The sequence below is a fragment of the Gorilla gorilla genome, chromosome 20 (assembly GCF_029281585.2).
Source record: "Gorilla gorilla gorilla isolate KB3781 chromosome 20, NHGRI_mGorGor1-v2.1_pri, whole genome shotgun sequence".
NCBI classification, from domain to species: Eukaryota; Metazoa; Chordata; class Mammalia; order Primates; family Hominidae; genus Gorilla; species Gorilla gorilla.
Genome location: NC_073244.2, coordinates 11,787,573 through 11,810,567, shown reverse-complemented (window position 1 = coordinate 11,810,567; position 22,995 = coordinate 11,787,573). Strand labels below are relative to the sequence as shown.

At 55.4% G+C, this 22,995-nt stretch overlaps 1 protein-coding gene across 8 annotated transcripts in view; it reads left to right on the top strand.

The window, feature by feature from the left end:
* RFX2 (regulatory factor X2) overlaps positions 1-22,791 on the top strand; it is a 118,936-nt gene extending 96,145 nt beyond the window's left edge. For 6 of the 8 annotated variants that reach the window (XM_019016241.4, XM_055371409.2, XM_019016242.4 and 3 more), the window contains 11 exons: positions 2,922-3,041; positions 5,772-5,887; positions 7,799-7,917; positions 8,219-8,331; positions 8,855-9,009; positions 11,288-11,385; positions 12,706-12,855; positions 13,553-13,761; positions 18,363-18,516; positions 20,650-20,692; positions 21,344-22,791. In XM_019016241.4, the coding sequence (XP_018871786.1) occupies positions 2,922-3,041; positions 5,772-5,887; positions 7,799-7,917; positions 8,219-8,331; positions 8,855-9,009; positions 11,288-11,385; positions 12,706-12,855; positions 13,553-13,761; positions 18,363-18,516; positions 20,650-20,692; positions 21,344-21,459 (1,393 nt within the window). In that variant the 3' untranslated portion in view covers positions 21,460-22,791. Of the gene's footprint in view, positions 1-2,921; positions 3,042-5,771; positions 5,888-7,798; positions 7,918-8,218; positions 8,332-8,854; positions 9,010-11,287; positions 11,386-12,705; positions 12,856-13,552; positions 13,762-18,362; positions 18,517-20,649; positions 20,697-21,343 lie in introns of all 8 variants that reach the window. The other 2 variants (XM_063702011.1, XM_019016243.4) reach the window with 1 other exon arrangement.
* The last annotated feature ends 204 nt before the right edge of the window (positions 22,792-22,995 follow it).

Sequence of the window (22,995 nt, the reverse complement as noted above, 5' to 3'; positions counted from 1 at the left end):
AGCTTTTGGGAAAATGCGAGGCTTCCTCCTCCTTTCCAGGTGGCCTGATTCGCAGCCACCTCTGGAGTGCTTGCAGTTACTTTCAATTGGCGGCAGCCTTGGCTGTGGCCAGGTGTAGCCCACGATGTTGGCTTTAGAAGCCGGTGATGGGACATGGGGATCACTCTGGTTTTCTCTCTCCTTTTGAAATTTCCCAAACAATACTTTTCTTTTTTTTATTTTAGAGCAGCCTCTGGGCCAGGTGTGGTGGTGCACACCTGAAATCCCAACAGTTTGGGAGGCCAAGGCAAGAGGATCACTTGAGACTAGGAGTTCAAGACCAGCCTGGGCAACATAGCAAGACCTCATCTCTACAGAAAAATTAAAAATTAGCCAGGCATAGTGGTGCACACGTATTTGCACACCTGTAATTTCACCTATTTGGGAGACTGAGAGGGGAGGAGCACTTGAGCCCAGGAGGTTGAGGCTGCGGTGAGCCACGATTGCACCACTGCACTCCAGCCTGGGCAACAGAGCAAGACCCTGTGTCAAACAAACAAACAAACAAACAAAATGTAGCCTCTGGTTTATCCAGCAGAGCTGGATTTACCATTTCTCAGTGTTTTGTTTTTGAGACACAGCCTTGCTCTGTCACGCAGGTTGGAGTGCAGTGGCGTCATCTCGGCTCACTGCAGCCTCCACCTCCTGGGTTCAACCAATTCTCCTGCCTCAGCCTCCCAAGTAGCTGGGATTTACGGGCCCCCACCAGCACGCCTGGCTAATTTTTATATTTTTAGTAGAGACAGGGTTTCGACATGGTGGCCAGGCTGGTCTCAAACTCTTGGCCTCAAGTGATCTGCCTGCCTCAGCCTCCCAAAGTTCTGGGATTACAGGTGTGAGCCACTGTGCCCAGCCTCTTGATGTCTTTTGCTGTACCTGGACCAATCCACCCTGCCTTCTCTTGGCCTATGGCAGCCCCGGGACATCACAGGCCAGAGACTTATCGCAGGCGATTATGCCAACTCTCCTCTAACAGAAAGAAACAGCAGCACCTCCAACCCAAAGCTGGTGGCCCAGAGAGTGCAGGAGGCTGCTGCCTGCTGAGGCTGTGATCCTGTGGCCAGCGAGGCTCAGCATCTGCTTTTGTGGGGTTGGGGCTGACTCACATGCTGTCAAAGCCGGTGTCCTGGCTGTCTATAAACGGCGTGGCGGTGGATCCACGAGGACCAGAGTCCCTTATTCTCTGACACTTTTTGATCCTTCACAGGGAATGTCCTTAGGGAATGTGGATGCGTAGAGGAGGGACAGAAGCGGGAGGAAGCCACAGGGAAGCCTGGTCTCTGGGGACACAGCCCCTGCTCCCGGAGGGGCCTCCCCGAGTATCCCAGATGCTGGCTTCAGGATTAAGGCTGATTTCCCCCCGTTTTCCCTCCTCCGAGCACCTGGCTAAACATGTACCTCATCTAGAAAGGGCCCAGGCTGTCTGCTATTGCAATGAAATTTAAGAAGGAAAAGAAGGGCCGGGCATGGTTGCTCACGCCTGTAATCCTAGCACATTGGGAGGCTGAGGCAGGAGGATCACTTGAGGTCAGGAGTTCAAAATCAGCCTGGCCAACATGGTGAATCCCCGTCCCTACTAAAAATCCAAAAAATTAGCCAGGCATGGTGTCACATACCTGTAATCCCAGCTAATCGGGGAGGCTGAGGCTGGAGAATTTCTTGAACCTGGGAGGGGGAGGTTGCAGTGAGCCGAGATCGCACTACTGCACTCCAGCCTGGGCAACAGAGTGAGACTGTCTCAGAAATATAATAATAAGAGAAAAAGAAAGAAAGAAAAAGAAAGGACCCAGGTGCTTCCTGCGTGCCCCTGTTGCCAGCTCTGGAGAAATGGCATCCTGTGAGCTGGGTGTCTCCACAGCCATGTCTGTGGGTTAATGCTTCCCTCCTGTAAGGACTCTGTGAGCTGTTTTCTGAACGAAATTGTTTAAAGCCCTCTGATCATCATTCTCCCGTAATAAACTAATGTAATGGTTCCCAAACAGTGCCTTATTCCAAAACGTGTTACTAGATGATTGAAGGGGGTGGGGAAGAGTTGTTAATAATAATGGTAATAATAATGGAGATAGGCCACGTGGAGCTCAACAAAGCTGACCTGGTGTTCTCAGCACAGGACTTGTGCGAGCCTTTATTATACTAGCGTGTGAGAGAGGACTCTCCATGACAATGGCATTATGTACAGAATTCCTTGATCACATTCCTCACACAGTTCAAGAAATGCTGAACCAGAGAGGCCAAAGTGAAAGGCCAAGATCCGAGTGTGGTGGCACACGTCAGCTACTCAGAGGCTGCGGCAGGAGGATCACTTCTACCATCCGAGTGTGGTGGCACACGCCAGCTGTCCCAGCTACTCAGAGGCTGAGGCAGGAGGATCACTTGAGCCCAGGAGGTCAAGTGATAGTGACCTCCTGGTAGTGACCTCCTGATAGTGAGCTGTGATTGCACCACTGCACTCCAGCCTGGGTGACAGAGTGAGACCCTGTTTCTAAAAAAAAAAAAGAGAGAAGAGGCCAGGCGCAGTGGCTCACGCCTGTAATCCCAGCACTTTGGGAGGCCAAGGCAGGAGGATCACTTGAGCCCAGGAGTTTGAGACCAGCCTGGCCGACATGGCAAAACCCCGTCTCCACTAAAAATACAAAAATAAGCTAGGCATTATGGCTCATGCCTGTCATCCCAGCTACTTGAGAGGCTGAGGCAGGAGAATCTCTTAAACCCGGGAGGCGGAGATTGCAGTGAGCCGAGATGGCACTGCTGTACTCCAGCCTGGGCGACAGAATGAGATTCTGTCTCAAAAAAAAAAAAAGAAGAAAGAAAAAGAATCCCAGCCTGTCTTGTTGTTCAGGACATCTGCAAAGGGAGCTGACCCTGGGATGTTTGGTTTCCAGGGGCAACTCGAAGTACCATTACTATGGGATTCGTCTGAAGCCAGACTCACCACTGAACCGGCTGCAGGAGGACACGCAGTACATGGCCATGCGGCAGCAGCCCATGCACCAGAAGCCCAGGTGGGTGCCGGGCCGAGCTGGGAGGAGCTGGCTCTCCCCTGGAGCATGGAGGGGTGGGTGTTTCTTCAACATGAAACAAACTCATCATAACTCCCCAGTCTCCAGCATCCTGGGAAAGCCAAGGTATCCCCCTCTGCTGAGACTGAGGTGAGTCTAGCAGGAGACACAGGAGGCTGGGATGCAACCTCCTCCAGCTAACTTTTCAGACTTTTTTTTAAACCGTTTAAAACTGTTTTTAACAGACTTCATTTTTTAGAGCCATTCTAGGTTCACAGCAAAATTGAGTAGAAAGTACAGAGAGTTGTTCTACACCCCCAGCCCCGCTCCCCACCGCCTCTCCCACCATTCGCCTCCCCCACACAGCGGTGCATTGCTCATGACCCGTGACCCTCCGCGGAGCCAGCGTCACCCCCCAGAGTCCACAGTCGACATCAGGGCTCACTCTTGGTGTTGTACATTCGACAGTTTGGACAAACCTATAATGACATGTGTCCCCTATCACAGTGTCACGCAGAGTCCTTTCACAGTCCTGAAAATCCTCCATGTTCTGCCTACCCAGCCTTCCCTCCCCACCGCAGTCTGCAGCAACCTCTAATCCTTCTGCCATCCCCACAGTTTCCCCCTTCCCCAGTGCCATATTGTTGGAATCACAGACCTTTAATTTTTAAAGCTTAGGAAGTAAGGAGAGAGAGGACACTGCAAATAACCCAAGAAGCCAGGAGAAAGAAGCAGATGTGCTCAAGCCACGACTTCTTCTTCACCTTTGGATCCAGTGGCTGGAAAGCCCTGGTTATTTTCTGGAAGATCCTCTTCTCCATCCATCACAAACTTTCTCATCTTCTAAGGCAGGGGCCAGCAAACCTTTCCTGTAAAGAGCCAGAGAGCAAATATCTTAGCCTTGCAGGCCAGACAGTCTCTGTCGTGACTGTTCAATTTGGCTGCATCCTGAAAGCGGCCACAGACAGCATGAGGATGATGGGCATGGCTGTGTGCCAATAAAACTTTATTTATAAAAACAAGCAGCAGAATTGGCCCTCAGGCCATAGTTTGCTGGCCCCTGGTTTAGGGCCCATTCAAATATCGCTGCTTCCCAGTGTGCCTCCACAAGTGCCCACCCTGAGAGCAGGGGCCACATTGCAATAGCCCCACGTGGCACCTTCACGCCTGGTGCTGGGCCCTCTGCACAGAGCCACCCGAGTATGTGTGTGGCTCAAAAACCCATTCCAGCTGTTCTGCGTAACCCATTGACTCCTGACCACACAGCCACTCCCAGGAGTTGGAGGTTCCAGGAGAGAGTTTCCAGAGCATTCCTTCTGTACCTCGTTGTCTGCAGACATGGACTCTGGAGCTCACTGCTGTTGTTCAATTTGGGACCCTGGCAAACACCTGTGAACCTGTGCTCCAGGCAGTGTGTCATTTTAGGAGCAGCGACACACATTTCAGGGGGACAGGCTGATGCCATTTGCATTTGGAAGCCACAGCCTGAGCCTGTGTCTGTGTGATGCCCACGGCCTGCCCTGAGCCAGGTGGTTTACACACACCTCGCCAGCACGGTCTCCCGCCTCCCCGTAGGCCTGGCCCCGCTTCATGTTTGAGGAGGGAGGTTCCCTGGAGATGCTCCAGCTCAGGCCGGCTCCCTCCCTGCCCCCACCACACCACACACCGGGCCCTGAAGAGTCCAGTGCCTGGAAAGTGCTGAGTGTTTCTCAGCACTGCCTGCACAGGCTGGCCACCACCGTCTGGCTCAAAATGAAAGTCTCAGAACTTCTAAGATTGCACCAATAATAAGATGTTTGTGATTCACGCAAAGAATCTCCCTTTTATTTTATTTTATTTTATTTTAATTAATTAATTAATTTTTTTTGAGACCGAGTTTCGCTTTTGTCGCCCAGGCTGGAGTGCAATGGCGTGAACTCGGCTCACTGCAACCTCCGCCTCCCAGGTTCAAGTGATTCTCCTGCCTCAGCCTCCTGAGTCGCTGGGATTACAGGCATGTGCCACCACGCCCAGCTAATTTTGTATTTTTAGTAGAGACGGGGTTACTCCATGTTGGTCAGGCTGGTCTCGAACTCCCGACCTCAGATGATCCACCTGCCTCGGCCTCCCAAAGCACTGGGATTACAGGCGTGAGCCCCTGCGCCCGGCCAAGAATTTCACTTTTTTTTCTAAGAGAGAAATGTTAGGGGGAAAATATATATCTATTTTCTCAAGTGTCCATTAACAAACTGTGGTTCATCCATATGATGGAATATTATTCAGCCTTAAAAAGGAGGAAATTCCAACACAGGCTACAACTCGGTGGACCTTGAGGACATAACGCTCAGTGAGAGAGACCAGTTGCAAAAGGACAAATCCTGTGTGACCCCACTCCTAGGAGGTCCCTAGAGTCGTCAGATTCACAGAGACGGGAAGTCAGATGGGGGGTGCCAGGGGCTGGGGACAGGGATGGGGAGTGAGCGTTTCATGGGGACAGAGCTTCAGTGTGGGAAGATGATCAAGTTCTGGAGATGACGATGGTGAGGGTTGCACAACCACGTGAATGTGCTTAATGCTGCTGAGCTGTGCACTCAAGATGGTTCCGATGGTAGCTTTTGTGTTATGTGTATTTGACCGCAACTCGTAAACGTCACACACACATGCCTGACTGAATCCTGCCCAGCCCCCCAGTCTTTGGGCCCACCCCCGGCAGGGCTGCTGGGCCTCATGATGGTATGCGTGTTCCTGGCCTAGGTACCGGCCAGCCCAGAAGACGGACAGCCTCGGGGACAGCGGCTCCCACAGCGGCCTGCACAGCACTCCAGAACAGACCATGGCCGTGCAGAGCCAGCACCACCAGCAGTACATAGGTGAGAGGCCTGGTCAGGCCCCGGGGCGGGGCTCCCATCTGCTCGCCACACTCCTGGGTTTCAACACCAGCAGAACCAGTGGCGTCTAAGTGTCTGATTCCGACAGTTTTCTTACGAGACACCTTTTCGGTCACATAGAAAGTTCTTGATAAACCTTCTTTCTGACATCCCTGAGACTTTAGAATAATCAGCACATGCCAAAAAAATTAATATATAAAATGACCATCAGAAAAATGAGAAAATAAAATCAAATGACCATCAGAAAGAACACTAGAGGACAGGCGGCTCATGCCCATGATCCCAACACCTTGGGAGGCCAAGGCGGGAGGATCACTTGAGCTCAGGAGTTCAAGACCAGCCTAGGCAACATACTAAAAAATTAAAAAATTAGCCAGGCATAGTAGCAAGCTCCTGTGGTCCCACCTACTCAGGAGGCTGAGGCAGGAGGATCACTTGAGCCCAGAAGTTCGAGGCTGCAGTGAGCCATGATCACACCACTACTCTCCAACCTGGGTGACAGAGCGAGACTCTGCCTTTAAAATTAAAGAAAAAAAAAAAAAGAAAGAACGCTAGATATTCTCTACTCAGGGTGCACCAGGATTTGCCTGCCATCTGGGCTTTCTTCCTTCTTGCCTGGAGCTTTTGGGGTGCTTCTGGTTCCCCAACATGAGGCAGTCTTGGCCTCTTCCCTGGGGGCTGCTCAGGGGACAGCGTTCTTCCCCAGCTGGCCTAGTGGTGGTGCCATCTCTGCCCCGGGAAGGCCCTAACTCAGAGCCTGCCATGAGGGAGGGCAGGGGGGTGGGGGGCGGCCAAGGAAGGCTCACTGGCATGTCATGATTCACGTGGGCTCTGTACACACTCAGTGGCTTCCATGTCGTTTATGATCTTTTTTGAGCCCAAACAGAACCCTCCTGGGTTGAGTCTTCGGCAGAGATTGAGGTGGGGTCAGGCCCATCTCCAGGAGGTCACTGCAGGGACACCGTGGCTGGCCTTCTCCCCGAGATGTGCTGCCCTGAGCTGGCTCTGTGGGTACTTGCTGTGTGCCAGGGCCTGGGCTCAGGGCTTTCTCTGTGTCTGCATATTTAATGTTCCTGGGAGGTGACAATATCCTCTCCATTTTCTACCTGAGAAAACTGATGCTTACAAATTCCCTGACTGTACTGGGCGCGGTGGCTTACGCCTGTCATCACAGCACTTTGAGAAGCTGAGGCAGGCAGATCACTTGAGGTTGGGAGTTTGAGACCAACTTGGCCAACATGGCGAAACCCCATCTCTACCAAAAAAAATACAAACTTAGCCAGGCGTGGTGGCACGTGCCTGTAATCCCAAATACTCGAGAGGCTGAGACAGGAGAATCACTTGAACCCAGGAGGACGAGGTTGCAGTAAGCCAAGATCCCGACACTGCACTCCAGCCTGGGTGACAGAGCGAGACTCCATCTCAAAAAAAAAAAAAAAAAAAGGCCGGGCACGGTGGCTCACGCCTGTAATCCCAGCATTCTGGGAGGCCGAGGTGGGCAGATCACCTGAGGTCAGGAGTTCGAGACCAGCCTGGCCAAAACAAGGCGAAATCCCGTCTCTACTAAAAAAATGCAAAAATTAGCCGGCATCGTGGCGCACACCTGTAATCCCAGTCACTCGGGAGGTTGAAGCAGGAGAATCGCTTGATCCCAGGAGCTGGAGGTTGCGGTGAACCGAGATCGTGCCACTGCACTCCAGCCTGGGCAACAGAGCAAGACCCTGTCTCCAAAAAAAAAAAAAGAAAAAGAAAAAGAAAGAAAAAACAAATTCCCTGACTGCATGGGGTGGGGCAGAACATCTGTTTCTGGGCCCCCATCCACCGTGGCCTTCCAGTTGTCCGCGGTGTCCTAAGAGCCTCGCCATTTCTGATGTTCCCGTGTTCCTCCCCCAGATGTCTCCCACGTCTTCCCCGAGTTCCCAGCGCCCGACCTGGGCAGCGTCCTGCTGCAGGATGGCGTCACACTGCACGACGTCAAGGCCCTGCAGCTGGTGTACAGACGGCACTGCGAGGTGACCGCCCCAGCCCAGGCAGGCAGCTCCTACGTGTCCCTCCCAGGAACCGCCAGCTCAGGCCAGGCGTCCCCAGGTGACGCTGAGGAGCTGGAGCCCCGAGCCCCCCCACAAGCATCCTCTCTGAAGCAGCAGCCCCTCCGCATCCATGTCCATCGCCTGCTCCTCTCCTCTCTGTGGCCTCCCTTGGGATTCCAGGGCACCCCGCTGTAGCCCGGATCACGGCTGCTCACTTGACGTGTGCTGAGTGCACGTGATGGGCGCACGCACCCGTCTGTCTCACCGGTCCCTTCATTCCTAGGCAACTGTAGATGTGGTGATGAACCTCCAGTTCCACTACATCGAGAAGCTGTGGCTCTCCTTCTGGAACTCTAAGGCCTCCTCCAGCGACGGCCCCACCTCTCTTCCTGCCAGGTGACTGCCACACCCTGGCTGAGTTCACAGCCACCCCAGACTTAACCCCCTGCTGACGTCCACAGGTAACCCACAAACGAAAGCCTCAGCTCTCCAAGAATCAGGGCTCAGACCCCTCTGCCTCCGTCCCTGTAATTTTTAGACTTGGTAGAGTTGACTTGAAATTCACATTGCCATCCGCCCCTTTGCAGGGTCAGACTGTTTGAATAGGGAGGATTTTAGAGGTGACCATGATGCAATCCCAAGTAGAAGTGACCCCAACCCATAGCTGCAGTGAGACACACTATGACAGTATGACCACTGGCAGGGGAGGGACAGCGTGGACAGTGAGGGACAGGGGGAAACACGGAGGCACCGGGAGCAACATGGAGGGAGGGGACCCGTCGAGGCTCAGGGATGGGGAGCAAAACCCCAGCCCCACTGTTGGGCAAAAGTCCCGCAGCCCGGCTCTCTGCTCGCTCCCTTGGCTGAGTGAGCCCACCTGGGCCAGGCCACAGCTCACCTGTCCCCCCTCCCTCCACAGTGACGAAGACCCCGAGGGCGCCGTCCTGCCCAAGGACAAGCTTATCTCCCTGTGTCAGTGCGACCGCATCCTCAGGTGGATGAGGAGCTGCGACCACATCCTCTACCAGGCGCTGGTGGAGATTCTCATCCCCGACGTGCTGAGGCCGGTCCCCAGTAAGTGACCCACGGCCCCGCCCGGCACTGCTCCATCCTCTCTTCCTGCCTCCTCTGTCCTTTCTTACATGTACATCTTCAGCCACCTCAGACCATCGCTTTCACAGAAAACCCAAAAGTGGGCGGGCGCGGTGGCTCATGCCAGTGATCCCCACACTATGGGAGGCTGAGGCAGACAAATCGCTGAGCCCAGGAGTTTGAGACCAGCCTGGGCAACATAGTGAGACCCCATTTCTAAAAAAAATACAAAAATTAGCTGGTGTGGTGTTGCATGCCTGCAGTCCCAGCGGCCCAGGAGGCTGAGGCAGGAGGATCACCTGAGCCCAAGAGGTCGAGGCTGCAGTAAGCTATGATCGCACCACTGCACTCCAGCCTGGGCAACAGAGCAAGACCCTGTCTCAAAAAAAATCCCTAAGTGAGAGCCGCTGTGGGCCGTAGAATGTGTGTCCTCTGGCATGCGCATTTGTCCTTGTCTCTGACTCGAGGGGAAGGTCACAGTGGCTCTGGTGAGCTCTACCTGCTGTCAGGACACAGCCAAGAGTAGCTGGGCTGGGCTCGGTGCTTTCTAGAAGGTTCATTGGGGGCATGCAGGCCGGCCTCTGGGAGTAGCCTGTGTGCAGCCCTGGAGCCGTCACTGTGCGGGAGGCCTTGGCCCAGGGCCATGTGGGGTTGCTGGGCACCCTGGTCTTGCAGACGACCACCAGCCACCTTCCTCCAGCCTCCCTTAAGCCCCACTGTGACACTTCCTGAGTGCCACCCCTGTAGGAGGGGCAGGGACATAAACTTAGAAGAAGAAGCGGGGACATGGCCCTGGACTCCTGCAGCCTGTTAGGGTAGAGGCTGACCTTTAACCCCCAGCCAGACCCCACTTCCCAGCACCGTGGGATTCCAGGAGACATTTACACCCCAGTGCCCCACCCTGTGATTTCCCACAGGACTTGGTGGGGTGGGGAGAGAGTGACAGGCACAGTGAGGAAGGAAGCTAGGCCCACGGCAGAGATCACTCGTGCCCTTGGAGACCTCCCAGGGCTTCCAGCTTCTGAGGCAATGACAGCACCCACCACGAGGGGGCCCTCAGGCCAGGCCCGTGCCAAGCTCCCCAAAACCCTAGGGGTCATCAAGGAAGCTGGGCACAGAGGCCTCTCTTCATAAATCACAGCATCAGGACCACAGGCCGTGCCCCGCAGTCCATCCACAAACATCCGGGCCCATGGACCGTGCCCCTCAGGCCATCCACAAATAGGCATGCCCGTTAGTACCAGGCAGCTCTCCGTCCTGTTGAGTAAACTCTATGCTCCCTTTACTGGAAGATGGGAAACGGCAAAAGTATTGCATTTCTCATTTGGCCTGGCCTTGCCTGTCTGCCTGAAAACTGTTCAGGGCAATGCCTCGTCTGAGTTTCTATGTTATGGTGGGAGTTTGGGGTATCTTTCCTTTTGCATTTTAAAATATTTTTCTGGTTTTTTTTAAGACAGAGTTTTGCTCTTGTCACTCAGGCTGGAGTGCAGGAGGCTCACTGCAGTCTTCGCCTCCTGGGCTCAAGTGATTCTCCTGCCTCAGCCTCCCAAATAGCTGGGACTACAGGCACCCACCGCCACGTCCAGATCATTTTTGTATTTTTAGTAGAGATGGGGTTTCACCATGTTGGCCGGGCTGGTCTCGAACTCCGGACCTCAGGTGATCCGCCCACCTCGGCCTCCCAAAGTGCTGGGATTACAGGCGTCAGCCACCACACCTGGCCTTTTTCTGTTTTTGTTTTTTGTGTTTTTTTTTTTTAACAATCTTATTATTTGCTTCTTATTCTAACCTACTTTAAAATAAATTAGGAAGTTGGTAGAATGTATTTACGTGTGTGTGTGTGTTTGTGTCAAGGCCTCTTTCCCTTGGCACTGTTGATATCTGGGGCTGGATCGTTGTCTGGGGTGGGGCCCTCCTGGGCACTGTGGGGTGCTGAGGAGCATCCCTAGCCTCCACCCACTCCATGCCTGAGGCACCCTGCAGTCATGACCACCATTAACGTCTCCAGACATTGCCCAGTGTCCCCTGGGGCAGAATCGCCCCTGTGAGACCCGCATAGGCAGTGGGTGGTGACCAGCAGCGCTGGGCCATGCCCGGTTCTTCCCTTTTCTAAGTGTCCTCGGTTCCCCGTCGCCTGTGTGGCTCGTTCTTCATGGTGGTCATTTTCATCGCACTTGGGCCAGCTCTTACACTGAATGCTGATTTCCAGGGTCCAGTCACTGCCTTTCTCCCTGGTAATATCATGGTCTGTATCCCCCAGGTACCTTGACACAGGCCATCCGTAACTTTGCCAAGAGCTTGGAAGGCTGGTTGACAAATGCCATGAGTGACTTCCCACAACAGGTCATCCAGACCAAGGTACGTCCAGGGTGAGGCCTGGGCTCCCCAACGATGGCTGGGAGGGGCTCCAGTCCAGGACAGCATGAGGACCACTGTGTCCCAGAGAGCGCTGGCTTCTTCCCTGTGTCATGAGAGTAACCAATCCCTTCAGGAAGCCCTGAGCACACTGCCGATGACGCATCAGTGCTGGCAGGAAGGGGAACAACAGAAGATGTCATTTGATGTCACATCTTTGGGTCAATTCAGAACAGATTGCGTGTTTCTGTGCTCATCTTATTCGGGAAATTTAATCTCCTTGCTGTGATCCTTATTGCTGCAATCTTGGCCACAAATCAGTCGAATTTGAAATGTAGAACCTTGGCCGACTTGTGGAAAAGAGAGTGATTACTCACCGTTCTCACAAGCGTTTCTTTTTTTTTTTTTTTTTTTTTGAGACAGAGTCTCAATCTGTCGCCCAGGCTGGAGTGCAATGGTGTTATCTCAGCTCACTGCAACGTCTGCCTCCCGGGTTCAAGCGATTCTCCTGCCTCAGTCTCCCGAATAGCTGGGATTACAGGCGCCCACCACCACACCCGGCTAATTTTTTTGTATTTTTAGTAGAGACAGGGTTTCGCCATGTTGGCCAGGCTGGTCTCGAACTCCTGACCTCAGGCGATCCACCTGCCTTGGCCTCCCAAAGTACTGGGATTACAGGCGTGAGCCACCTCACCCAGCCATCATGAGCATTTCCTGAAGGGCTCTTAGGTGAGAGGAGGCAGCTGCAGGGCACCCGCCTGCTCTTCGGAATTGATCTGTTAGGCAGTGATGCAAGCATTGATCAGGTCATTGTTAAAAAGTCACATTCAGGGCCGGTGCAGTGGCTCACACCTGTAATCCCAGCACTTTGGGAGACTGAGACTGGAGGATCATTTGATGCCACGAGTTTGAGACCAGCCTGGGCAACAACAAGCAAGACCCCATCTTTTAAAAAAAATAAGATTCCCAGGCCACACCCACTAAAAGTCTGATCCTGTAGCACTCAGGAATCTGTGGTCTCAACAGCCCCTCCAGAGAACCACAGGGACTCTAGAAGTGGGCATGGCGACAGTTGTGAATTCTAACTCAGCAGCACGCAGGCCTCGGTTAGCAACGCGTGTGATGTGCCGGCGAGGTCTCCTCTTCACTGATTCTCACACACTGGGTCCTTAAGAATAGCAGGAGTTCCCTCTTCCCTGCCCAGGTTGCTGTTTCCTGCTCCCTCCTCCCTGTGTTGTCCCTGAGCCCACGCACCCCTGCAAGGAGCGCAGCGGAACAGGCTCTCCCCTCGAACCCCTGCTCACCACGAGCCCTGGCTTACAGGTGGGTGTCGTCAGTGCCTTCGCCCAGACGCTGCGGCGCTACACGTCCCTCAACCACCTGGCGCAGGCGGCCCGGGCGGTGCTGCAGAACACGTCCCAGATCAACCAGATGCTCAGCGACCTCAACCGCGTGGACTTTGCCAATGTGCAGGTGACCTCCTCCACACCGTCCCCAGGGCCCGGGCTTCCCGCCCTCCAGCAAAACCAGCAAACCCACCAAGTGGAGCCCGTGGCACAACCTGGCCCCTGCCCCGAGCCTGGCCACGGTTCTGTTGCATGACACGGGTCCCAGGCCAAAGCCCACCCACAGCCCCCAGCTCTCTCCACTCCATCATCTCTCAGGGCCCTCTGGTGTCCAGGCGCTGTGGCCAACACTTCTGCTCATTTTCCTCACAAAGGCCCCCAGCTTCCAGGATTGTGGCACCACGTTGACCTCCCTGTGGCCACTTTCCTGACTCTGTCCCCCAGGCTTGGCAAAGTGTCAGCCCACAGCAGCTTCCGAGCTATGCTTATTTCAGGCCCTGCGTCTATCCATTAAATAAATAAAGGCACACACACACATTTAGAAGTGACCCCTTTGAAACAAAGCTAAACAAAGACCTCGTATAGCATGAGCTTTGATCCAGAAAGACCCGGGTATGAGTCCCTGGAAGCCGGGTACGATCCCCCTCAGCTCTCTATTCTGCCCCTGTGATGGGAGACACAGGACTTGGCTTGCAGCTGTCAAGGTCAAGGGCGAGAAGGCTCAAGCACAGCATGATGTCCCGCCCTGAGCATGGCTAGGTCCGGGGAGGGCTGCCGTGGCTGGGGGTCCACGTTGCTGACGCTGGCCTCCGCCCTGCCCACAGGAGCAGGCCTCATGGGTGTGCCAGTGCGAGGAGAGTGTGGTGCAGCGGCTGGAGCAGGATTTCAAGCTGACCCTGCAGCAGCAGAGCTCCCTGGACCAGTGGGCCAGCTGGCTGGACAGCGTGGTCACCCAGGTCCTGAAGCAGCATGCCGGCAGCCCCACCTTCCCCAAGGCCGCCCGGCAGTTCCTGCTGAAATGGTCCTTTTACAGGTTAGTCCCGCCAGACCTCCGAGAGAATTCTGGCAGGTGGGGGGCTCCGAGAGAAACTTCTAGAGGGTAGGGGGCTCGGCTGGTGAGCTCAGAGCAAAACAGGGCTCAGCAGAGTTGCAGCAGTGTCTGAACCTGCAAAAAACAACTACCTGGCTGGGGGCCTCACTCATGACCAGCGGCTCCCAGGAGCAGGCCCAGAAGGCCACCGTGGCCTACATACTAAGTTGCAAGTTCTGCAGACAGAAATCATCACTGGGGGCTGGGCATGGTGGCTCATACTTATAATCCCACCACTTTGGGAGGCCAAGGCAGGAGGATGGCTGGAGACCAGAAATTCGAGACCACCCTGGGGAAAATATCAGGACCTCTACAAAAAGTAAAAAAACTTAGCTGGACGTGGTGGCATGTGCCTGTGGTCCCAGATACTTGGGAGGCTGAGGTGGAAGGATCCTTGAGCCCAGGCGGTCCAGGCTGCAGTGAGCCAAGATTGCACCACTGTACCCTAGCCTGAGTGACAGAGCAAGACCCCATCTCTAAGGGGGTGAAAAAAGCTGTCTCAGAACTGAAGGGCACAAGGAGGCTCCTGGTGAAATTTCGAAACACCAAGTTTGAGAAACAACCACAAAAGCTTCCAGAGAGAAAGAAACAGGCTGGGGATGGGAGCAGCATTAGGCTTCCGAACAATGTGCAGAAACCCAGAAGGCAGTAGAGCGATGTCCTGAGAGCTCTGAAGGGAAATCATTTCCAAGCTACAGACCTAACCTGTGCAGACCAGGGCAGGGGAGCCAAGGCTTCCAGAGGGATCGTCCCCAGGAAAGGCACCAAGATGCCTCCTGCAGTTCTGTCAAGGAGTTTTAGTCTCGCTGAGTACATGGAAAATGTGCATTTTTTAAAAAAGAGCCAGTTATTACCCCAGGAAAAAACAAAGCTGTTCTGTGGCTGACAGGCCCCACGTGACCCAGCGCATGGATGAGCTATGGCCACAGGGCCAAATTGTTATCCCCACCTGTATTATTAGTCCATTCTCACGCTGCTGATACAGACATACCCAACACTGGGTAATTTATAAAGAAAAATAGGTTGAATGGACTCACAGTTCCACCTGGCTGGGGAGGCCTCACAAGCATGGCGGAAGGCCAAGGAAGAGCAAAGGCACATCTTCCATGGCGGCAGGCAAGAGAGCATGTGCAGGGGAACTCGCCTTTATAAAACCATCACATCTCATGAGACTTATTCACTCTCAAGAGAACAGCACAGGAAACATCTGTCCCCATGATTCAACTACCTCCCACCAGGTCCCTCCCACAACACATGGGGATCATTACAATTCAAGGTGAGATTTGGGTGGGGACACAGAGCCAAACCATATCACTGCCCCAGCCCATTGTGCAAATAAAGTTTTATTGGAACCTCAGCCACATGCATTAATTCACAGATCAGCTACAGCTGTCAATGCAAACAAAACAGTTTGACTGTTGGCTACAAAGCTGAAAATATTTACTATCTGGCAAGCGTGAAAACGAGTTTGCCTGGCTGGGTGCAGTGGCTCACGCCTGTAATCCCCACACTTTGGGAGGCTGAGGCAGGTGGATCACTTGGGGTCAGAAGTTCAAGACCAGACTGGCCAACATGGCGAAACCCCATCTCTACTAAAAATATAAAAATTAGTCAGGCGTGGTGGTGGGCACCTGAAATCCCAGCTACTTGGGAGGCTGCAGCAGGAGAATCACTTGAATCCAGGAGGCAGAGGTTGCAATGAGCCAAGACTGTGCTACTTCACTCCAGCCTGGGCAACAGGAGCCAAACTCCATCTCAAGAAAAAAAAAAAAATAAGAACAAGTTTGCTGACCCCTCAGCTGGCCAGCCAGCACCCCTGTTCTCAGCTGTCTCCTTACACACTCCCCTGGCCACGCTGCCTCAGGGCCTTTGCACCTGCCCCCCTTGCCTGGAACATCTTTCCCCCAGACAGCCACGCAGAGAAACCCATCACCCGCAGAGAAATCCCTCACCCCCAGCCTCTGTAAATAAGATGGCCCATTCTTTCCCACTTTGCATGCCCCATGCCTTGCCTTTCTCCTGGCATTGACCGTCACCTGTCATCTGTTCACTTGTCTGTTGTCTGTCTCCTGCATGATCAGGCATGCTACCCGAGTGCTGGGACCTCACTTCTGTTTAAATGCTGGCTCAGTGAATGAATGAGAGGAACCACACGCCTAATAGACTATGCGGCTCTGCCATGGACCCAGCACACCACTGCCACATAACAGAAACACCAGTGTAGCCAGAAATTACAATAAAGCCACACTGGGATAATGAGGGAGGAAGAGCAAGGGAAGAGACAGCGTAGGGATGCCGATGCCAGTCTCCATGGACAGAGGGAAGGTTGCAAGTTGAAGAATTGAGAAGAGCAGAGTGAGCGCAGGACTGAGGTGCCTGCCAGCCAGAGAAGAGCACAGCTCAGAGCTGGAGGGGATCGGGGTCACGTCTGCAAGGTGAGGGTGCTCTTCACAAGGGAGACCGAGACACTGTTCCACTTCATTCTCTTGTTTGCTTGTTTTTTGAGACAGAGTCTCGCTCTGTCACCAGGCTGGAGTGCAGTGGTGCGATCTCGGCTCACCGCAACCTCCCCTTCCCGGGTTCAAGCACTTCTCGTGCCTCAGCCTCCTGAATAGCTGGGATTACAGGTGCCCACCACCAGGCCTGGCTGATTTTTGTATTTTTAGTAGAGACGGGGTTTTGCCATGTTGGCCGGGCTGCTCTCAAACTCCTGACCTCAGGTGATTCACCTGCCTCAGCCTCCCAAAGTGCTGCGATTCCAGTCGTGAGTCACCGCGCCTGGTCTGACTTCATTCTTATGCACGTGCAGTGCAGTCATAAAAAATAAAAATTAGGTTTACGGGATTTATTTCTGTAGCACCCACTAGAAAATGGTAGCATGTGGACTGACGCCTTGGCTGGTCATCCCCAAGCTCTGGCTGGGCCTCCCTTGGTGGTGGTCGGCCGATGCTCCTACTTTCTGGGAGCTGCGAGCCCATTTGGGAACCCAGAGATACCGGGGTGACCGCAGGCGATGTTCTGGAAATACTTTGGACTGAAGCATCGCACCAGCCACCGGGGCTGTGGGGAAGCTGGTTGCAGAGTGCCAGCACCTCATCTGCGTGGGGGAGGCCTTTGGGGAAAGGGGGCTTGGAAGCCAACCTGGGTGGGCCCGGAGGAACAGGAGGGGGCTGGGGGCTTTGCAGCTATGCTTGACACTTAAGGATAGACAGCTTTGGTGGTCTTCATAGTGCGGCTGTCTTTGCCTTTCTCAAGCCCGTGTCTTCTTTTTATCGCTCGATACCGATTAGACGTAACTGAGAGTTTATGAAAGTATACTTCGAGCCAGGGCAGTTGGGCATTGGGGGCCGCCTGGCTTGTAGGCCAAAGTTTTTAATCAGGTGCCACTGTATATAAGTCCTTTAGGTCTTATAGGAGGACTGAGACATTGTTCCACTTCATTCTTTTTTTTTGAGATGGAGTGTTGCTCTGTCACCCAGGCTAGAGTGCAGCAACATGATCTCGGCTCACTGCAGCCTCCGCCTCCCAGCTTCAAGCAATTTTCCTGCCTTAGCCTCCCGAGTAGCTGGGATTACAGGCATGTGCCACCATGCCTCAGTAATTTTTGTATTCTTAGTAGAGATGGCGTTTCACCATGTTGGCCAGGCTGGTCTAGAACTCCTGAGGCCAAGTGATCTGCCCGCCTTGGCCTCCCAAAGTGCTGGGATTACAGGTGTGAGCCACCGTGCCTAGCCCCCTTTGGTCTTATACTGATCCTTTAGGTCAGGGGCCGCCTCTCCCAGAAAGAACCAGGTAGTATTTGCAGCCATCCTAGGAAAGACAACATAGGAACGGGCATGACGCGTGCCAGTGAAACTGTCTGTGGACACCAAAATGTGAATTTCATGTAATTTCCACGTGCCACCGAATATAATTATTCTTTTGACTTTTTCCAACCATTTCAAAATGTAAAGCATTGTCAGCACACAGGCTGAGGGCTGGATGCGGACTGGATCTGGGCTGAAGTCTCTGAAACCCCTGCTTTCGCTGACAGAGACTAAAGCACCCTGGCTTTTTGTCTTGTTTTTAGGTGCCTGAAACCACAGGCTGAGGAATGGCGGGAGGTGGCAAGGATACGGGGAAGGTGGGGAAAAGCGCCTCCTGCTGGGGAGACAGGCACCAGCTGCCAGCCTGTGCTCTGATTCGGAGTCCGAAATGTCACTAGAAAGACCAGCTAAGATCCCATCTAGCGCCTGCGCTAGCACCAGCCACAGTTGTGTTTCCAGCAGCCTGTCGCTTTGGGGCTGACTGCCCATCTCCCTCTCCTGTTCCCCAGGTGGTCTCTGGAACTGAGCGCGCAGGCCTGCCCCACCTGTCCGTCACGTGGGCCCAGGGTCTCGGCAGCCCGTCAGCCCCCGCGTAGGCCTGCAGGTCTTAGGATCACTCAGCCTCTGGGTTCCCCAGGGAACGTAGAGCAGGGGGTGTGTTGCTGCCATGAAGTCTGGCCCGGGGCCCGGGTTCCATGCTCCCCTGAGGGTCCCCAGCCTCTGTCCGCTTGTCCCCAGCTCCATGGTGATCCGGGACCTGACCCTGCGCAGCGCCGCCAGCTTCGGCTCCTTCCACCTCATCCGCCTGCTCTACGACGAGTACATGTTCTACCTGGTGGAGCACCGCGTCGCGGAGGCCACCGGAGAGACGCCGATCGCTGTGATGGGAGAGGTGAGGACCCTCCTGGGTGGGACGGCCGGGGCTTGGCCGGGCCTGTGGGGAGAGGGCGGTGTGCTCTGAGCAGCCCAGAGAGAGGACACTCGCAGGTCCCACTGCTCTGCCGCCCGGACAGAGCTGCAGCTCGATAAAGAACAAGCCACAGAAACGGGCCCACCCGTGCCAGGACACAGCAGTGTCTCAAAACATCAAAACCACAAGTTTTATCAGCACTGGGAAGGATTTGGGGCTCTGTCCAAGTTCACAGTCCGCATCACACCGCTGGCTCTGGAAGGAGGTTGACCTTGGGCGTCCCGCCACGCAGGGGAGGCCTCGGACACACCACCCAGAGTTTTCTGTTTATTGTGGTAACACACACGTAGGGTGAGATTTCCACGTGAAAGCGCACAATCAAGTGGCGCTTAGCACATCCACAACGTGCAGCTGGCACCTCTGTCCAGTTCCAGAACATTCCATCACCCCAAAACGAAACCCCGTCCCCAGGAGCAGTCATTCCCACGCCCCTCCTGCAGCACAGCACCCACGCAGCCCCCTCCTGCCTCTGTGGCTCGGCCTGTCCTGGACACTTCATAGAAACGGGATCACACACTGTGTGGCCTTTTGTGTCCGGCGTCTGTCACGGAACGCGACATCCGCGCTGCGGCCCGGGTCAAAGCCTGGTTCCTCTCCTGGCTGAGTTGTGTTCCGGTGTGTGGCTGGCCGCGCTGTGCTGACCGCTCGTCCCTCCGTGCTGCACGGTCGCTCCCTCTCTGTGGCCGTGGTGCTGCCGTGGGCGTGTGTGGGCGGGTGTTTGTGCACGCGCTCCCTCTCTGTGGCCGTCGTGAACGGTGCTGCCGCGGGCGTGTGTGGGCGGGTGTTTGTGCACGCGCTCCCTCTCTGTGGCCGTCGTGAACGGTGCTGCCGCGGGCGTGTGTGGGCGGGTGTTTGTGCACACGCTCCCTCTCTGTGGCCGTCGTGGGCGGTGCTGCCGTGGGCGTGTGTGGGCGGGTGTTTGTGTGCACGCGCTCCCTCTCTGTGGCCGTCGTGAACGGTGCTGCCGTGGGCGTGTGTGGGCGGGTGTTTGTGCACGCGCTCCCTCTCTGTGGCCGTCGTGGGCGGTGCTGCCGTGGGCGTGTGTGGGCGGGTGTTTGTGCACACGCTCCCTCTCTGTGGCCGTCGTGAACGGGGCTGCGTGGGCGTGTGTGGGCGGGTGTTTGTGTGCACGCGCTCCCTCTCTGTGGCCGTGGTGATTGGTGCTGCCGTGGGCGTGTGTGGGTGGGTGTTTGTGCACACGCTTCCTCTCTGTGGCCGTCTGAACAGTGCTGCCGCGGGCATGTGTGGGCGGGTGTTTGTGTGCACGCAATCCCTCTCTGCGGCCGTGGGCGTGTGTGGGCGGGTGTTTGTGCACGCGCTCCCTCTCTGCGGCCGTGGTGAACGGTGCTGCCGTGGGCGTGTGTGGGCGGGTGTTTGTGCACGCGCTCCCTCTCTGTGGCCGTGGTGAGCGATGCTGCCGTGGGCGTGTGTGGGCGGGTGTTTGTGTGCACTCCTGTGTTCAGTTCTTCGGGGTCCACACCTTGGAGTGGACTTGCTGGGCTGCATGGGATGGCCTCCAGGAAGAAACGAGATGATGCTTGATGAATGGCGGGATCCCTGCACTCTTACTACCCAGAAGCCACAGCACTCTAAGAGTTGGTGGCCAGGGCCCCACAACGTGTGCAGAAACTGTGGAAGCTGTCTGTTCTCTGCACATTGGCGTGAACGCCGGGCTTTGGGGCAGCCAAGGAGTGGTTTTCCTGCTGTGTACAGACTTCAGGGAGCAAAGATAATTTGGCCCATGGCCCTTCCATGCCACCTTAAAACCCGGAGCAGCCGCACCCAGGGGACTTTGGGAGCCAGCTGCTGTCCCCTCGCTGCCCCGAGCAGTCAGCACCCTCCACCCCCAGCAGCTCCCAGAGGCGGCCTGGACAGGGCACAGGGACCCACCCAGACACCTGGCAGCATCAGAGCCACGTTTCAGGGCAGGCCCCAGCTGCTTCACTGTGAATGGAGGACGTGGCTCAAGGCAAGGTTGGGCCGGCATCCCCAGAGACCCCAAACAGCAACTGCCGCCCCTCTGCAGGCGCCCCTGACTCCAGGTTTCTCTTTCAGTTCAACGATCTCGCCTCTCTGTCGCTGACGCTGCTCGACAAAGGTAGGTGCGTGTGCAGCTTTCCCACCACGGCCCTCCCAGGGGGGTGGTACTCCTGGCCGTGGCCTGTCTGCCCCATCTCATGATGAACAGGTGGAAATGGGGGCAGCCCCTTGGGGGGTGAGGGCCCTGGGATCTGTCATCCGGACAGTGGGTGATGCCTGGGCAGCAGGTGCCACTGCAGACTGGCTCGGCTGGGGCTCAGAGTGCCGCTGGCCTCTGGGTAGCTGCTGCCCAGGGACCTCAGCACCAGGCCCAGACTAGGCAGCCCCTGGTCTCCTGCGCCCACGCCCAGCAGGAGAGTGGGACAGGCAGGCCAGAGGGACCCCTGGGCCCCGTCTCTGCCCCATGAGGGTGGGAGGACCCCAGAGGCCCCAGCCCTGTGGGGAGCAGGCCCCAGGCCTGTCGGTGCTGGGAAAGGGAGGCACAGGGCAGAGGCTCTTTCGCCTGGCCCGAGCTGGGAGCACCTCTGGGCGACAGCAGGTGGGGGAGGACAGGTCAGCCTGGAGCAGAGGCCGAGGCGGGGTCCACAGGCTGCCATGTATCCTCGGTGCCCTGCCTGGCGTGCCGGAGCAGTTCTCGGAACGTGCACTTCCTTCTCTCCCTCTCGTGCCCTCCTGATGATGGACACTGACCCTACCCCTCCCTCCGCAGATGACATGGGCGATGAGCAGCGTGGCAGCGAGGCGGGCCCAGACGCCCGCAGCCTGGGTGAGCCCCTGGTAAAGCGGGAGCGCAGTGACCCCAACCACTCCCTGCAGGGCATCTAGCAGCCCCGGCCGGCGCCTCCTCGAGGTTCCAGAAGATGCCACCTGGTCACTCTGGGAACCTGGATTTCACCGGCTCCACCAAATTAGTGCCTCTTAGATGATGTGATGTTTACTTTGACTCAAGTGGGGGCTCCCGGGGTCAGTGTTCAAGAAGGAAAGCAGTTGTTGAAGCTACAGAAGCCCAGGCCGGGGCTCCCACTGGCTGTAGCTGTGCTCTGGGTCCCCAGGTCCCTGCGCAGCCACCAGGGCCCCACCAGACCATGGGTTCCTTATTCTGGACAAACCCTCCTCTGCTGGAACCCTGGACTTTGGCCCCAGTCCCTTTAAGAGCTGAAAGGGCTGTGCTGAGAGAACTGGCCTCTGCACTCAACTGGAACCAATTTTCACCATGATTTTAAAAATTAAAAAAACCTGGCAGAGCCTGACTAGAAAGGGACGGCCTCTCCCCTCCTACCTGCCACCGCTGGGGAGGCAGAGAGCTCGCCAGCATCCCTGGAGTCCCCTCAGGAATGGAAAGTGGAGTGCCCTTGTCTGGTAGCACCATGTGGGAGGGACCCAGCTGGGCGCAGCGCCCTGTGGCCTTTTAGATCCAGACCTCCTTGCCGGATGCCCCGAGGCGGGAGGCCGGCTGTGCTGCAGGAACCCATCTCCAGATGCCAAATGACTTGAGGGGCAGCTGACAATCGCTGTGTCCTGGCAGATCCGCAGCTCGAAAAAGAACAAGCCACAGAAACGGGCTCGCTCGTGCCAGGACACAGCAGTGTCTTTCAAAAAATCAAAACCAGAAGTTTTATCAGCAGCAGGAAGGATCTGGGGCTCTGTCCAAGTTCACCGTCACCATCAAGCCACTGGCTGTGGAAGGAGTTTGTCCAACAGGGTCAGTGTCACAGCCACAACTTCAGAAAGCAGCCATCCCGCATGTCGTCCAAACAGCAGTGCCTGCGTCCCGCTCCACGGAGTCTTCCAGAACACCTCCCTCTGAACTAATCCCGGAGCACCCCACCCCCAGCGAGTCCCACCTGGACCTCTTCAAAGTCAAAACTCTTCTCTCGGGACAAACAAATATTCGGGACTTTCGAAGCCCTGAACTTGAGACACCAAGTTTGTCTCCATGGAAACACGTAGCCACTGCAGTTGGACAGCTGCGTGCTGGAGTTCTGTCCCCAAACCAACTGCAGAGAAGAAAGACGAGCCTCGGCCCGGGACGCGATTTCTAACGAAATGCAATAGTTTTCTCTTTTTGGAAAAATGTTTATACCAATAGTTTTGTGCGCTAATTGTTATTAGAATGTTTCTTATGAATGTGTACATTGCAGTATATTCAGTCCCAAATGTTTTGTTCTCATTCACACAGAAGGTACTAATGTCAGCTCACGTGGCCTTTAAAAACCTACTTCCCCGCCCGCAGGAGCTCAGAGCATCGCTGGGCCTGCGCCAGAGTGAGGGGTGCAGGAAGAGAAAGACGCGTGCTCACTTTAGAAACGAAAAGCTGGGAATAATCACACTGTTTGTCTGGTCACATAGCCCAAGCCTTAG